This window comes from Pinus tabuliformis, chromosome 9, assembly GCF_031772625.1.
Source record: "Pinus tabuliformis cultivar Carrire ecotype Pingquan chromosome 9, CPIR1, whole genome shotgun sequence".
Lineage (NCBI taxonomy): Eukaryota > Viridiplantae > Streptophyta > Pinopsida > Pinales > Pinaceae > Pinus > Pinus tabuliformis.
Window position 1 is genome coordinate 1196702008 of NC_142307.1, and position 17280 is coordinate 1196719287.

At 43.9% G+C, this 17280-nt stretch overlaps 1 protein-coding gene across 3 annotated transcripts in view; it reads right to left on the reverse strand.

The window, feature by feature from the left end:
* The window catches only part of LOC149152832 (Leucine-rich repeat (LRR) family protein), a 519369-nt gene that overhangs the window by 422831 nt on the left and 79258 nt on the right, over positions 1-17280 (reverse strand). For 2 of the 3 annotated variants that reach the window (XR_016262186.1, XM_089437807.1), the window contains exons 2-4: positions 10803-10866; positions 10461-10597; positions 10214-10300 (exon numbers count right to left, since the gene is read on the reverse strand). Coding sequence is in view for 2 of the 3 variants with exons in the window: in XM_089437807.1 (XP_089293933.1) it covers positions 10214-10300; positions 10461-10597; positions 10803-10866 (288 nt within the window). In the remaining variant the exon portion in view is untranslated. The remainder of the gene's footprint in view (positions 1-10213; positions 10301-10460; positions 10598-10802; positions 10867-17280) is intronic. The other variant, XM_089437808.1, reaches the window with a different exon arrangement.

Consider the following 17280-nt stretch of genomic DNA (forward strand, 5'->3'; position numbering starts at 1 on the left):
ACGGTGGCCTATAGAGGAGCATGGAGGTGCATGGTGGTGTGCGGTAGCATGTCAGTTTACACTGTGAAGTAGGAGTGACTCGCATCACATTAAATACCCACAGGGAGTGTCAGTTACAATGGCACTGGAAGGACACGAGATGATGCAGGATGGCGCAACAGTAGCAAGGGGTATCCAGTAGTGCATAGGGGTAGGTCGTGATGTACAATGGCATGTCGAGGAGTACAAGGATGCTCGGTGGTATGCATGGGTGTATGGTGTTGCACAGCGGGGTCTTGGAGGGTTGCCTCTAGGGAGACTTATGGACAGAGAGATAGGGCATACCTTTGGGTGTAGTTCACTCAAGATTGATAGAGACGCAGATGTGCGATACTCAATGGTATCCATGGGGACTCACATGCCTGTCCTTCTTCTACATCACTTACAGGCACAAAGGATTTGGTTGTTGTCCTTTGACACTGTAGGCTCGAAGAGCAAGGGACAGGGAGCTCACCTGACATATTTGGATGACACTCAGCATACTAGGGGAGAGACCTCTCAGCAGTGGCACTGGGTCGGTGTGTGAGTTGACAGTGATAGGTTAGGGGATGAGGTGATCATCTACAAGGGTGGCATATCATTCATCACTAAGCCTACGCCTAGGGAACTGGTCACGAGGGAGACATGTGTTGCTTTTTGTGTAGCTTGGGAAGTACTCCAAGCCCTATTGTTTGAGAGTTGGAGGTCAACGCACCACAAGTAGGCTTGTGTGCTTAGAACCCAAGCTTGGGGTTTTGCACCCATAGATATTTGGGCCAAAACCGTGACGAGTCTTCCACATGTGATGGATGAGGATGAAAGCTCTCAGCGAGACGATTCTAGCGCACTGCGAATCATCCAATTTTGAGTTGTCATTGAGGAGTTATGAATTTTTGAAGTCATATGTTGGTGTTGTGACTTATGTTTAAGGTCGGCCTAAGGATATTTTAGGCATGTGACAGTTGGACAGCCCCTAGAATGTGACATTTTGGAGCCCTCTTATTGTGTATAAATAAGAGGTGAGTATGAGGCTTGTAACTCATCCATTGGTGCAACACAAACACAAGAGGACAGTTCATTGGAGAGAAGGACATTCTCTGTTTTGGGTCACAGCAAAGGAGGGCATGACAGCACAGCAACAAGGGATTGTTTCAGGGCTATGATAAGGTGACCGAATTATTGGGAGGTAGGTTGAGGATCCTTGCTAGAGGGCCGAGGAAGAGTTGTGTTCCAAGTCTGTTAGGGGTGCGTTTAAGGGACAGGCATCTTTGTTTGTTTAGGTCGCAAACCCTTGAAGACTAGTGTAGTAGCCAGTACGCCTTAACACCTCATGACATGGCATGTGAAGGGTTGTTTGAGGGGTATTTAGTGCCTAGAACTTCAGCGTAGAGGCTGAGTAAGCTTGTGAAGGGAAGTCGCAACATATCAAGGGATTGTTTGAGTATTTTGTGAGGTTTGTTGAAGAATGCTTGCTGCCCTAACCAGGTACAATCATAACAGCAGTGATATATCAGTATTGAAGCAGTTTTGTCTTGTGTTGGATCCTTGTCATGGATCAGTTTTAGATCATTTTATGAGCAGCCTATGACAAACAAGGAGGGAGGGCTGACGTGGAGGTCAGAAGCCCTAATCAAGTGGGCAATTTCCACAATGAAGATTGGTGATTTGGATCACATTGATGGTCAGCATGAGGAAACCATAGGATTTGTTTGGAGGAGCCCACGTGGACTGTTGGGAAGTCTACCAAGCAACCAAGGTGATAGCAGGCACATCAGATTGGAAGACAAGAGGCCAGTGGCAAGGAGAGTTGCACATGGTCTCTTGTATGACAGTTGGATAGATGTCGTAGGCGAGGACATGATTGGTGCCCAAATTTGTGCAATAGCTCCTCTATTGCAGAGCAAAGGGCAGATTGGTGGAGTCTGTGGGCAGCCATGTGGAAGGGTCTACTAAGTGTGGGGCTGCCCTAACTAGGTGCAGCTGCTACAGCATGGACTTGGTCACCCGTGGTATGTTGGAGAGCAGGGTGAGAGTGGACCAAGTGAGGACATGATTGGGCACTTATCGTCTGTTGGAGGACAACGTGATAGTGTCCAAGTTGGAGCCCCATGAGCAACACCTTGATGGACAAAGGTGGTTGCAAGAGAGGTAGTTGATGAGCTCAAGGGTCTGATCAATCAGGAGCAGTTTGTGGAGCCCAAGACTTGTGTGTGGAGAAAGAATTCTAGAGGAGATGATGGTCAGTCCTCCTAGCCCGTGTTCATTGTCGGAGATGAACATAGCAGTGATAGGTGGCAGCCCTTTGTGCCCTATGTTGGTCTTCATTGGAGCAGCGCAGGAAGACCATAGTGGGCTGAAGTCCCTGAGTAGCTTAGGAGTAGCAGTGGGCAGTTGAGACTTGTTCACAAGTGGAGCTGTAAACAACTCGACTGGAGTCTTGATGTGTTGTGGCCTTGATTGACTAAGGCACAACTAGAGAAAACATTGACAGCCGAGATTTAGTGACCAGATGGTCAGAGTATCTTGTTGAGGGCAGATTGGTTGTCGATGGAATGACACCAAGCCCCAATTTTGTATCGTATACTAGTGGATGTATGAGGGCCATTATCCCTGGTAAGGGAGCCCTAGACTATTGTATTATATGTTGTTTAATATAATGAAGTTGGGTTGAAAAATTGTAATAAGTGGTCTATATTTTGTGCATGTGTGATTTATTGTTGTTTATATTCCGCTGTGCAAAGTAGTATCGTTGAATTTCTTGGTTTGGTAGCATTAGAGATTTTAAGACTCTATCCTAAACCCAAGGTCGTGGAAATTCAACATGATATTAGAGGGTATCTGAGCTACTTTGAGAGACAGTGAATCAGAGTGTGCACATCGAAACAACTCAAAGGGATTTGTCGGTGTCTAGATCATGAAACAGAAACTTCAGTTGAAGACATGGAGATGTGGCCCTGACTAGCTTGGCAGCGAGATTGCTTTGGAGTTACGGTGTATTGGTGGTGAGCCTGGTGAACAACAGTTTGTTGTAGGGCAATTGTTGATCATGGACTTCCATTGATTTGTCATGGATGGTTGGGACAGCTCGAGGATTGCTTTGGCATGGACGAGATCAGGTTGATCAAGATGGCTTCATGTGATGGACTACAGGTTAGCAGGCTAGAGTCTTCATCGGATGTTGATGTGGCATATCAGAGATTGGCGGGATTTGCACAAGTGGTATTTGATCCAAGAGGATGAGTGCTTCCACGAATGAGCCATTGGATATTGTGTAGGCTCAGAGAGAGTCTAGCCTCAAAGAGAGCAACCCTATAGAGATTCGCGATCTTCAAGTTCGGATATGATGAGGCTGAGGCACTACCGCGATTGTTGGATTCATTCTACAGGGCATGCTGCAGTGATGGATGCCAGATGTGCTAGTGTCGTCGTCGGATGATGATGGTTACTTCCTAGTCTTTTAAGTACCTCCCTCACTAAGAGGGAGTGTTGATTTTTGTGTAGCTCGGGAGGTACTCCAAGCCCTAGTGTTTGAGGGTTGGAGGTCAAACCACCAAAAGTAGGCTTATGGGCTTAGAACCCAAGCTTGAGGTTTTGCACCCATAGATGTTTGGGCCAAAACCGTGACGAGTCTTCGACATGTGATGGATGAGGATGATAGTTCTCAGCGAGCCGATTCCGAGTTGTTATTGAGGAGTTATGAATTTTTGAAGTCATATGTTGGGGTTGTGACTTATGTTTAAGGTCAGCCTAAGGATATTTTAGGCATGTCACGGTTGGACAACCCCTAGAATGTGACGTTTTGGAGCCCTCTTATTGTGTACAAATAAGAGGTGAGTATGAGGCTTGTAACTCATCCATTGGTGCAACACAAACACAAGAGGACAGCTCGTTGGAGAGGAGGACATTCTCTGTTTTAGACCACAACAAAGGAGGGCTTGACAGTGCATCAACAAGGGATTGTTTCAGGGCTATGATAGGGTGACCGAATTGCTGGGAGGTAGGCTAAGGATCCTTGCTAGAGGGCCGAGGAAGAGGAGTTGTGTTCCAAGTCTGTTTGGGGTGCACTTAAGGGACAGATATCTCCGTTTGTGGAGGCCACAAACCCTTGAAGACTGGTGTAGTAGGACGCGAGCCTTAACACCTCGTGACAAGGCATGCAAAGGGTTATTTGAGGGGTATTTAGTGCCCAGAACTTCAGCATAGAGGCAGACTAAGCTTGTGAAGGGAAGCTGCAACATATCAAGGGATTGTTTGAGAATTTTGTGAGGGTTGTTGCAGCATGCTTGGTGCCCTAACCAAGTACAATCATAACAACAGTGATATATCAGCCTTGGAGGAGTTTTGTCTTGTTTTGGATCCTTGTCATGGATCAATTTTAGATCATTTTATGAGCAGGCTGTGACAACCAAGGAGGGCTGACGTGGAGGTCAGAAGCCCTAACCAGTGGACAATTTCCACAGTGAAGATTGGTGATTTGGATCAGCTTGATGGGAAACTTAAGGAAACCTTAGCAGCTATTTGGAGGAGCCCACGTGGACTATTGGGACATCTACCAAGCAGTCAAGTTGACAGCAGGCACATCAAATTGGAAGACAAGAGGACAGCGGCAAAGAGAGTTGCAGATGGTCTCTTGTATGACAGTTGGATAGATGTCCTAGGTGAGGACATGATTGATGCCCAGATTTGTGCAATAGCTCCTCTAGTGTAGAGCAAAGGGCAGATTGGTGCAGTCTGTGGGTAGCCATGTGTAAGGGTCTCATAAGTGTGGGGATGCCCTAACTAGGTGCAGATGCTACAACGTAAACTTGGTCACTCATGGTACGTTGGAGGGCAGCGTGAGAGTGGACCAAGTGAGGACGTGATTGGGCATTTATGATCTATTGGAGGACAGCGTGATAGTGTCCAATTTGGAGCTCGATGAGTAACACCTTGATGGACAAAGGTGGTTGCAAGAAAGGCAATTGATGAGCTCAAGGGTCTGATCAACTAGGAGAAGTTTGTGGAGCCCGAGACTTGTGTGTCGAGAAGCACATCTACAACAGATGATGAGTAGTCCTCCTAGCCCATGTTCATTGTGGGAGATGGACATCATGCAGTGATAGGTAGCAACCCTCTATGCCTTATGTTGGTCTTCATCGGAGCAGCGCAGGAAGACCATAGTGGGATGAAATCCCTGAGTAGCTGAGGAGCAACAACAGGCAGTTGAGAGTTGTTCTAAAGTGGAGTTGTGAACAACTCGACTAGAGTCTCGATGTTTCGTGGCCCTCATGGATTAGGGCACAACTAGAGAGCAAATTGACAGCCAAGATTTTGTGGTCAAATGGACTTGGAGCATTGATAGGGCAGGAGTTGCAAATTGGGAGCCAAAGGACCAGGCAGGTAGAGGGTACGACCAAGACGAGCTGACAGAACATGCGACAACCAGATGGTCAGAGTATCTTGTTGAGGGTAGATTGGTTGTCGATGGCCTAACACCAAACCCCATTTTTGTATCTTGTACTAGTGGATGTATGAGGGCCATTATCCCTGGTACGGGAGCCCTAGACTGTTGTATTATATGTTGTTTAATATAACGAAGTTGGGTTAAAAAATTGTAAAACGTGGTATATATTTTGTGCATGTGTGATTTACTATCGTTTATATTCTGTTGTGCAAAGTAGTATCGTTGAGATTCTTGGTTTGGTAGCGTCACAAATTTTAATACTCTATCCCATAACCAAGGTCGTGGAAACTCAACATGGTATCAGAGGGTATTTGAGCTATTGTGAATCAGAATGTGCACAGCGAAGCAACTCAAAGCGAGTTGTCGGTGTCTAGATCATGGAGCATAAGGTTCAGCTGAAGGCATGGAGACGTGTTCTTGTCTAGATTGGCAGCGAGATTAGTTCCAAGTTTGGGTGGATTGGTGGTGAGCATGGTGAACAACAGTTTTTTGTAGGGCAAATTGTTGATCATAGACTTTTGTTGATTTGTCATGGATGGTTGGGACAGCTCGAGGATTTCTTTGGCATGGACAAGATCAGGTTGATCGAGATGGCTTCATGTGATGGACTATATGTTGGCAAGCTAGAGTCTTCATCGGATCGTGATATTGCATATCCGAGATTGGTGGGATTTGCATGAGTGGTATTTGATCCAGGAGGATGAGTGCTTGCAGGATTGAGCCAGTGGAGATTGTGTAGGCTCAAAGGGAGTCTAGCCTCAAAGGGAGCAGCCCTATGGAGGTTTGGGATATTCAGGTTTGGATATGATGAGGCAGAGGCACTACCGAGATTGTCGGATTCATCCTACAAGGTATGCTGCAGTGATGGATGCCAGATGGGCTAGTGTCGTCGTCGAATGATGATGGTTACTTCCTAGTCTTGGAAGTACCTCCCTCGCTAAGAGGGAGTGTTGATTTTTGTGTAGCTTGGGAGGCACTCCAAGCCCTAGTGTTCGAGGGTTGGAGGTCAAACCACCACAAGTAGGCTTGTGGGCTTTAGAACCCAACCCTGGGGTTTTGCACCCATAGATGTTTGGGCCAAAACCACGACGAGTCTTCGACATGTAATGGATGAGGATAATAGCTCTCGGCGAGACGATTCTAACGCAACGAGAATCATCCGATTTCGAGTTGTCGTTGAGGAGTTATGAATTTTTTAAGTCATATGTTGGGGTTGTGACTTATGTTTAAGGTCAGCCTAACGATATTTTAGGCATGTGACAGTTGGACAGCCCCTAGAATGTGATGTTTTGGAGCCCTCTTATTGTGTATAAATAAGAGGTGAGTATGAGGCTTGTAACTCATCCATTAGTGCAACACAAACACAAGAGTACAGTTAGTTGGAGAGAAAGGCATTCTTTGTTTTGGGCCATAGCAAAGGAGGGCATGACAACGCAACAACAAGGGATTGTTTCAGGGCTATGATAGAGTGACTGAATTGCTGGGAGGTAGGTCGAGGATCCTTTGCTAGAGGGCCGAGGAAGAGGAATTGTGTTCCAAGTCTGTTTGGGGTACATTTAAGGACAGGCATCTCCGTTTGTGCAGGTCGCAAACCCTTGAAGACTGGCATAGTAGGCCGCAAGCCTTAACACCTCATGACCAGGCATGCGATGGGTTGTTTGAGGGGTATTTAGTGCCCAGAACTTCAGCGTAGAGGCAGAGTAAGCTTGTGAAGGGAAGCCACAGCATATCAGGGGATTGTTTGAGTATTTTGTGAGGGTATTTGCAGCATGCTTGCTGCCCTAACCAGGTACAATCATAACAGCAGTGATATATCAGTCTTGGAGCAGTTTTGTCTTGTGTTGGATCCTTGTCATGGATCAGTTTTGGAACATTTTATGAGCAACCTGTGGAAGCCAAGGAGGGAGGGATGACGTGGAGATCAGATGCCCTAACCAATGGGCAATTTCCACAGTGAAGATTGGTGATTTGGATCAGCTTGAGGAAACCTTAGTAGTTGTTTGGAGGAGCCCACATGGACTGTTGGGAAGTCTACCAAGCAGCCAAGGTGATAGTGGGCACATCAAATTGGAAGACAAGAGGACAACGGCAAGGAGACTTGCAGATGGACTCTTGTATGACAGTTGGATAGATGTCCTAGGTAGGATAGATGTCTTAGGTGAAGACATGATTGGTGCCCAGATTTGTGCAATAGCTCCTCTAGTGCAGAGCAAAGGGCAGATTGGTGGAGTCTATGGGCAGCCATGTGTAAGGGTCTCCTAAGTGTGGGATGCCCTAACTAGGTGCAGATGCTATAGCATGGACTTGGTCACTTGTGGTATGTTGGGGGCAGCGTGAGAGCGAACCAAGTGAGGACGTGATTAGGCACTTATGGTCTGTTGGAGGACAGCATGATAGTGTCCAAGTTGGAGCCCGGTGAGCAACACCTTGATGGACAAAGGTGGTTGCAAGAGAGGCAATTGATGAGCTCAAGGTCTGATCAACCAGGAGTAGTTTGTGGAGCCCGAGACTTGTGTGTGGACAAGGACTTCTACAGCAGATGATGGGCAGTCCTCCTAGCCCGTGTTCATTGTGGGAGATGGACATCTTGTAGTGATAGGTGGCAGCCCTCTATGCCCTATGTTGGTATTCATTGGAGCAGCGCAGGAAGACCATAGTGGGTTGAAGTCCCTAAGTAGCTGAGGAGCAGCAGTGGGTAGTTGAGAGTTGTTCACAAGTGGAGTTGTGAACAACTTGACTGGAGTCTCGATGTGTTGTGGCCTTGATGGACTAAGGCACAACTAAGAGTAGATTGACAGCCAAGATTCAGTGGCCAAATGGAGATGGAGCATTGATAGAGGCAAGAGCTGATCGGGAGCCGAAGGACCGGGCAGGTACAGGGTACGACCGAGAGGAGCAAAGAGAGCACGCGACAGCCAGATAGTCAAAGTATCTTGTTGAGGGCAAATTGGTTGATGGACTGACACCAAGCCCCAGTTTTGTATCTTGAACTAGTGGATCTATGAGGGCCATTATCCCTGGTATGAAAGCCCTAGACTGTTGTATTATATGTTGTTTAATATAACGAAGTTGGGTTGAAAGATTATAAAAAGTGGTCTATATTATGTGCATGTGTGATTTACTGTTTTTTATATTCCGTTGTGCAAAGTAGTATCGTTGAGATTCTTGGTTTGGTAGCGTCAGAGATTTTAAGACTATCCTATACCCAAGGTTGTGGAAATTCAACATGTGTCACTCTTTCCATAAGGCATGTCAGGACCATGCATGAGCAGAGGATACCGTGTACGGCTGAGGTAGTTTTCCAGTATGTGTTCGAGCTCCAGACATTGTATTAGCACATTATCGAGAGGAAGGGTGACAGACTTAGTGGTGGTGGTTGGCAGGAGCAGGATGGATCCACATACACTGAGTCGATTGCAAGTATCAGATACCCATCTATTGGCTTGTGATATTCCCACTCAGCAACATTGCTAAGCGAAATATCAATTTGCCCAGTTTTGAATAAATTCACATTAGCACTTAGGAAGTGTGGGTTTAGAGGCCCCACATGTATTTTTGATCAAAAGTGAGCCCAAACATTAGAAGATGGAGGAAAATCGAGCCTCTAGTGGAACATGGGGGCTACCCATAGAGAAATGCGGCCCACAATGGAAACACGCACCCATTGGAGCAAAGTTGGTGGGGGAAATTCGAGTTGAGCCCACATGGGTATTTTGGAGGCTTTTGGACAAAAGGAGCAAGAGGCGCTTATTTTGGTCATCCGTGAATATTTGAGAAATTGTCTTTGACATCGCACGCTTGAGCTGAAGCCAAGTCTGCAAGTATTATTTAGCGCAAGACTGTTTCTGAGCGGAAATCTCAACCCTTGCTTCGGTGGACTTCGAGTGGGATAATGTCGGACACAAGGGGAGTAAAGAGGAGGAGTTTTCCCAATCCCTTCTCAAGGTCGTACAAGATTTGTCCAGGGTATTGAGGCGCTGAGTCAACAAAACTGCAGCAACAACAAGGGCAAAGGGATTCAAGGGGAATACCATATTGGTGAGAGCTTGGGTATTTGGCATCACCAAGGGGGTCATGGCCCCAACGCACCCCTCATTCCCAACACACCACCCAGGTCCACCATTCCTACATTCATAGCATCCGGCACTAGAGGGCCGCAAGGGCAAGAGGAGATGCCCATGGGGGACTACTTTATAGAATATCAGTCATATGGACCTGACTTTAGAGAGGCCATTACCTTCAGGGACTTTTGTCAGCTGAAAGGTACAAGGGAACGGACAAGGTGGAGGAAGCTACTCTCATGGCACCGATCCACGTCGCACCATGGGGAGACTATTCCTCCCAACTTTCGATGGGGCTTCCATGAGTTCAGCAAGAGCGTGGGTGGATAAGCTGGTCAATCAGCTGGGTTTGTCACATCCCCCACCAAGGTCCAATTTCTCTTACATCATCTGGCCATTTGTCCAAAGGGGTCAGCACACCCCTGCAAGACGATCGTTGTTTGTTCCACAGTTGAGCCATCAATGCCTTTCATTCAGGTGAGGTGGTATAGACAGACAACATAAACACCATTCCACTTCTTGATAGGTGGTTGATGCTCATCGCCTAAAAAAAGTATAAAAGAAGCATCGGTCTTCAGACCAATGCCAATCCTCTATGAAAAAACAGTGAGTTCTAAGTCAAATATTTAAATTTTAAATAATTGTATAAAACTCAAACATCTGTTCACAAATAACAGAAGTAAAAACCCACTTGACCAATGCAGTCGTTGAACCAATCTCTTCAGGGATTTCGCTTAATGAATTGAAAGAGACATCTAATAGTTTGAGCATGGTAAGCCTGTCATCAGCATTAAAATAATCATATTAGGAGGGTATTCTAAAGCACATAACAATTGTTACCAGTCAAACTAGTAAGATTTTTCACTAAAATTAAATCATATATCTGTAACTATCTTATCACAACTTTGCAATTGAACATAGAGGGAAAAAATAGATACCGGCCAACCGCAGCTGGAAGACAAGTCAGTTGATTATGGCTAATGTTCAAAACCGTCAGGGAGGAGAGCTTTCCTAGTTCCTCTGACAAGGCCTTGATGCTGTTGTGAGCTAATATAAGCTTTTGTAACTCCACAGCCTACAGAGAAACAAACTCAATTATCCACAATCTCTTAAACTAACTGAAAGTGGTGAATTCTCCTTTCTTAGAAAAACTTTATGCACGAACTACTTACAGAACCTGGAACTAGCACAACTTCAGGATCATCAATAATTTCTTTAAGTAAATTTCACCATTATATAAAACAATTTCAGATCTTAGTGTAAACAATTCTGAGCCATACCTCCCACCACTTCTCTCCTTCTCCCAATGCATCTAAATCATTGTAAATCTGATTTGGCACCTCCCTTCAACCACATAAGGAAAACAGTAAGTTTAAAATTTGCAGCTTGATGGCATTTTGCATAGTCAAAATCACATTGACAAAGAAAATAAGTTATGCACTTCCCACCACGCAAGTAAAGAAGTCAATAGCACTTTTAATGGTTCCAGATCAAGCAAATAAGCTACATACTATCTGGATTCTAGACATATATAAACAAGGCACTCTGGTTAAATCCTTTGGCAGCACACTGCAACCATCCATACATCTATGTCTAGATTGCCACCATCTGAACATGTATGTCTAGTTTGACACCATCTATACATAAATAAAATTTAACTCCAAATTGCCATCATCTATACATGTATGTCTAGTTTCTTTCTAGGTGTCAACGCAGGGAAAGAAAAACAGCTTTCCTTTTCCTTTCTTAGGCATTGGATTTATGTCTGCTAAAAGCCACAACAACATCATCAAAAGTTAAAACACAAGCTTCCTAAGTAGTCAAAATTATATGATGTAAAGAGTGAAATGTAAAATTCTCACTGGACCACTACAATTGAGATTCAAGGCAGGAAAAATATGAAACCCAGAATTTCTCCCCTTTATAAATAATTAAAAGAATAGCTTACAATTACATTAACAAGTCCAATAAAGATAGACAATCCTGAACGAGTTCTCTAGAATGGGTTAATATTTATTTACATAAGGGATCACCTTTTTTTAACTAAGTAAACTGAACCTAAACAAGAATTCTAATGTTCTATCTTCACCATATTGCATAGCAAAGAGAACATTCTACTCATGCTAAGTCATTACCAAGATAACAAGTTAGGAGGCATGGTCCTGTTAATCATTTAATCGCACTTCAGAAAATAAAGCACTTAACCAGTTTTTCAGGTATGGATTAAGATCAGTCATTTACAACCGATATCACCTCATTTCTTATAGATTTAAACAGAAAAATATTGAACAATCAGGATAACTAAAAATTCAAACATCCCTCTTTGATTCAGAATGTTAATAATGCAATAGTTAAAGATCATAGCCCAAGAAGATGCATTTCCATTTACACACTTATAAAGCAGTTGTTGCCAGTTTGGTAGAAGTAAGAATGAGTAGCTTCCAGGCAACTTATAAATTAAAGAGAGAGAATGAACTTGCAAGGAAAAAGGATGCGTTAAGATACTAAGAATTGGAAGTGTGATAGTGAATCTGTTTGATAAAAGAAAGGCGATGCATCAAGGACCAAGGTACAAACGAAATAGAAGTCTGCTTATTCCTCTGAAGTGGGACTTTCTCTAAACCAGGGTTGAATGTTCAAATTGTTCAATATGAAGTAGATAGAAATCTCCTTTAGACAGATCAAAGGATATGGAGGATAAGTATCAAGATGCATAAGGAAGCGTAAGGCTTGAAATCCAAATTGAATAGACTTAATAAAAGCGCAAATAACACATACAAGTCTGCAGCTGAAGTCTATGCTCCTTGAGAATAAAGTGAGTTAACATAAATGTTCTAATCCTATATTTAAAGAAGCTATGTTTGAAAATTCCAAAAAGGTGATGCATCAGGGTACAAACAAATTACAAGTCTGCTAATTCTTCTGAAGTGGGACTTTCTCTAGACCAGGGTTGAATGTTCAAATTGTTCAATTTGAAGTAGATAGGAATCTCCTTAGACAGATCAAAAGAAATTGAGGATAAGTATCAAGATGCGTATGGAAACACAAACCTTAAAATCCAAATTCAATAGACTGAACAAAAGCACAAATAACACATAGAAGTCTGCAGCTGAAGTCTATGCTCTTTGAGAATAAAGTGAGTTAACGTAAATGTTCTAATCCTGTTTCAGTCTATACTTAGAGAAGCTATGTTTGAAAATTCCATAATTGATAAGCTACAAGCACTTTAAGCTGAGTTGTATAACAACAGGCAGGGTCTGAAAACCAGTTAAGACAAGAAAATACAGCTTTATTATATTTGTATTGGTCAGTATTTATCATATTTAATTCAAGTTATTACATAGCTTAACTATGGTTTAAGTGGTTGGTAGGAGGACCTTAACAAATAGGATATGTACAGTTACATGTGATAGAACTGGAGCAGACTCTTGAATTACCATAGTACATAACTTCCTTCTGAAGCTCAAATAATTTGTCACAGAACATATGTTAAAATTGGCAACTAGGGCCAAACTCCATGTGGGTCATCTTATTTATGGCAGCTGATATTTTTCTTGGATTCCTCTCATCGAGAGGTGTAGGATTGATCTAAATATCATCCAATTCCGATAAGTATTCATGGAGATATGAATTTATTTGTGTTATGGGACAATTTGTCAAGGTTGGCCAGCAACCAAATTGCCCCCACTTATGCTCAACGATTTAGTATAAATAAAGGTGCCTTGAAAGTCATTTAGAAACACACTCTTGTGATCTCTCCTCTCCACTCATCTGGGTTTTGGTGGAAGGAGACATCACCAAGAATCTACACTGCCCTAATGTAAAGAAGCTCTACGCTAAAGGAAATACCCTAACCCTTAATGCTGTCATGGTGAAGAAGGCCTTAATGCAGTGAAGGCTTCTATAACACTGATCTAGAAGAGACCCTGAGCTGCCCTAAATGCAGGTCTAGAAGAGACCTACAATGCTGATCTATGAGGCCCTAAGTCAGCTGTCACAATGTGCCCTAGCTGCAGACTTATGACAAGATCTATGGTGCATAAAGAGCTTTGTTTTGGCTGCAGAAGAGAGGAGCCCAGCGAAGTTGAAGGAAAGCATAGTTTATGCCTCCTAGACTGTTTGGGAGCCGAGTTACTACACGCAGGAGGCCGAGGCCATGGTGGGAAATTCCGGGCAGAAATAAAAGAAACCTCACAGGTAAACAGGTCGAGTTTCCTTGGGTAATTACAGGTAGGAAGGGAGGCTTGTTTTGGAGGCTGAGATGAGTATTAGGCCCTCCAAAACAAGGCCGCATATTCCTGTAGCAGCAGCGAAGGAAAGGGAGCCTTGTTGAGGGTTTCTGAAGTGTTCTTGTAGGCAGAATGATGCCCTAGACAGGGTCGAGCAAGTGTAGTAGGCAGCCGCATTGAAGAAGGACAAACCTAGGTGGTTTGTGGAGCAACTTGTGCATGGAATGATGGGTATTCTCTCTGGTTGGTTGGTTAACTGTGGAGTATGTTTAGGGCTGCGTAAGTGCCCTAACCAGGTCAGCAGCAAACAACAGCATGCAAACATAAATGACAGCTGTGTTTTGTTTAGGAGGGTTGTTAGATAGGACTGTCTTGATGCTCCAATCAGTCCATGATGAAGGCTTCCCTATCTGCTGTTAGAATGCCATTCAATGCAGCAAATAGAGATCCTAACAGTGAACTAATGTAGTGCATGATAAGGTGCAACATGATGTTGAATGTTGCTGCATGATGATGGGCATATTGATGAAGTGTAGGGTAGCATGATGTGTGCAGCACAAGTGTATCAAAGTGCAGCACTGTGATAATGAATGCTGCAATGAGATGCAGCATGATGGGCACAGTAAGGTACAGCTTGATGATGCAGCACAGGGAGGTGCAGCATGATGATAAGGTGCAGCATGGTAATGAGGTCCAGCATGATGATTGGGTGTAGCACAATGAGGTACAGCATGGTGATGGAGTCACATTGGATCAATGGAAGCAGTATGCCTTCAACTCAGCTCAGATCAGCTACCTCATATGCTATCTTCTTAGAGAAGATCTCTGCTCTTATTTTGATAAGTCAAGATACTGACTTCTAATGTATATCATTATATGTACTATCTCTCTCTCTGCTGAACTATTGAAAAACATATAAAAGAATTGATCAAGGGTTTCCCCACATTGGGGTTTGTCCCTGGCTAGAGCCACATCTTGTGTCCTCTTGTCTTGGCTTGTCTTCTGCGATTTATGTTTATATTCTATCTGCGTCTTACTATCATGTTAAATGTGATTGCTAATTTAGAATTGATATTATGTGAAAAATTGAAGTAAATTGCTCTCAGCGTAGAACATACCTAAAATTAACATGGTATCGGAGCTGAGGCGAAGACAAAACCCAAGCAAGAGTGAAAGAGCAATCACCGAAGACAGTTGGAAAGGACAAAAGGCTCAATGGGTTCCTCATCCCTCTTCAAATTCACTGGGGGTGAAGTCGAAGCAGAGAATATTATCCGAGTGGCGCAACAGAAGCATCTGATGGCCTACCTAAAGATCACTTCAATGGGAAGTCTGGATCCAAGGGTGGAATGAAAGGCAGATGCCTTGCTGGCAATAAGTTCGGCCATTATGTGAAGGAGTGTCCGAATGGTAGGGACACATCACTTGATGATGATAACAATCATTCCAGGGACATCTTCAATGATCGGAGGAATGACTAGTAATGAAGGTCATCAAGGAAATGGCCGACTCTTCGAAGAAAGCAAGGAACCCCAAGTATGAAGAATCAAATGTTTTTTCTGATAAGCTAAAAGAGTGTTATCCTATATTGGCCCTCTCCACTACTCCTCCAGACTCTTTGGGAATCTGGCTTATTGAATGTAGTGCTTCAAGGCACTTCATTAAATAGAAGGGTGCTCTCTCTAATTTGGTACAGATGAAAACAATCATGGGATATGGTACGAATCTGGCTTATTGAATGTAGTGCTTCAAGGCACTTCATTAAATAGAAGGGTGCTCTCTTTAATTTGGTACAGATGAAAACAATCATGGGATATGGTACATCGAGGAGCAAGAAGGCTCCATCGCATTGGGACTGATGTGTAGGTCGCCGATATTCTGTCAAAGCCCTTGGGAAAGGTCAAATTCTTGACTTTCCAAGAACGACTAGGAGTCGTGGAGAGACTCTCTCCTAAGGGTCCTGTATGATATGGACATTGAGCTCTAGGAGCTTTGGGGGCTTGGGGATACATATTGGAATGATGAGCAACCATAGGGTGAGTGGTTCAGCCTTCCCCTAGTGATTTGTTGTGTACAGGGTGAGTGGTTTAGCCTTCTCCTAAGATACCCCTGGTGACATGTAGGCAGGATGAGTGGTTCATCCTTCTCTTGTTGAGACATCCTACCCATGCAGTCTGGGATTCATGGGAAGTAACTCTCATCTAGCCAATGAGTAGGGAAATGAGGATAGGGACCATAGTAGTACTGATGGACGCATTGTGTAACTACCGTACTCCCTATGTTAGGATGATATTGATGTGGGATCAATGAAACTGACTTCGAGTCAGTATGAATGGTTTGAGACACTCTCTTTTGGAACTGACTTCAGGTCAGTAAGAGTGATATAACTCAATCTCTTTTGGAACTAATTTCGGATCAATAAGAGTAGTATGAGACACTCTCTTCATATGGGACTGACTTCGGGTTAGTAGAGAATGGTATGAGACATTCTCGATCAATTCTTCTTCTTCATGGTTCAGCAGAGCAGAGCAAAGCAGTGCAGGGCACTGATGGCAGAGATAACAGAGTCTGGCAAATGGATCAGCGGATGGAGCTCTCCATGGTTGAGAGGGAGTGTTAAAATTGGAAACTAGGGCCAAACTCCATGTGGGTCATCTTATTTATGGCAGCTGATATTTTTCTTGCATTCCTCTCATCGAGAGGTGTAGGATTGATCTAAAGATCATCCAATTCCGATAAGTATTCATGGAGATATGAATTTATTTGTGTTATGGGACAATTCGTCAAGGTCGGCCAGCAACCAAATTGCCCCCACTTATGCTCAACGTTTTAGTATAAATAAAGGTGCCTTGAAAGTCATTTAGACACACACTCTTGTGATCTCTCCTCTCCACTCGTCTGGGTTTTGGTGGAAGGAGACATCACCAAGAATCTATGCTGCCCTAATGTAAAGAAGCTCTACGCTAAAGGAGATACCCTAACCCTTAACGTTGTCATGGTGAAGAAGGCCTTAACGCAGTGGAGAAGGCTTCTATAACGCTGGTCTAGAAGAGACCCTGAGCTGCCCTAAACGCAGGTCTAGAAAAGACCTACAATGTTGATTGGCCCTAAGTTGTCACAATGTGCCCTAGCCGCAGACTTATGACAAGATCTATGGTGCATAAAGAGCTTTGTTTTGGCTGCAGAAGAGAGGAGCCCAGCGATGGTGAAGGAAGGCATAGTTTATGCCTCCTTCTAGACTGTTTGGGAGCCGAGTTACCACAGGCAGGAGGCCAAGGTCATGGTGGGAAATTTTGGGCAAAAATAAAAGAAACCTCACAGGTAAACAGGTCGAGTTTCCTTGGGTAATTACAAGTAGGAAGGGAGGCTTGTTTTGGAGGTTGAGATGAGTATTAGGCCCTCCAAAACAAGGCTGCATATTCCTGTAGCAGCAGCGAAGGAAAGGGAACCTTTTTGAGGGTTTATAAAGTGTTCTTGTAGGCAGAATGATGCCCTAGATAGGGCCGAACAAGTGTAGTAGGCAGCCACA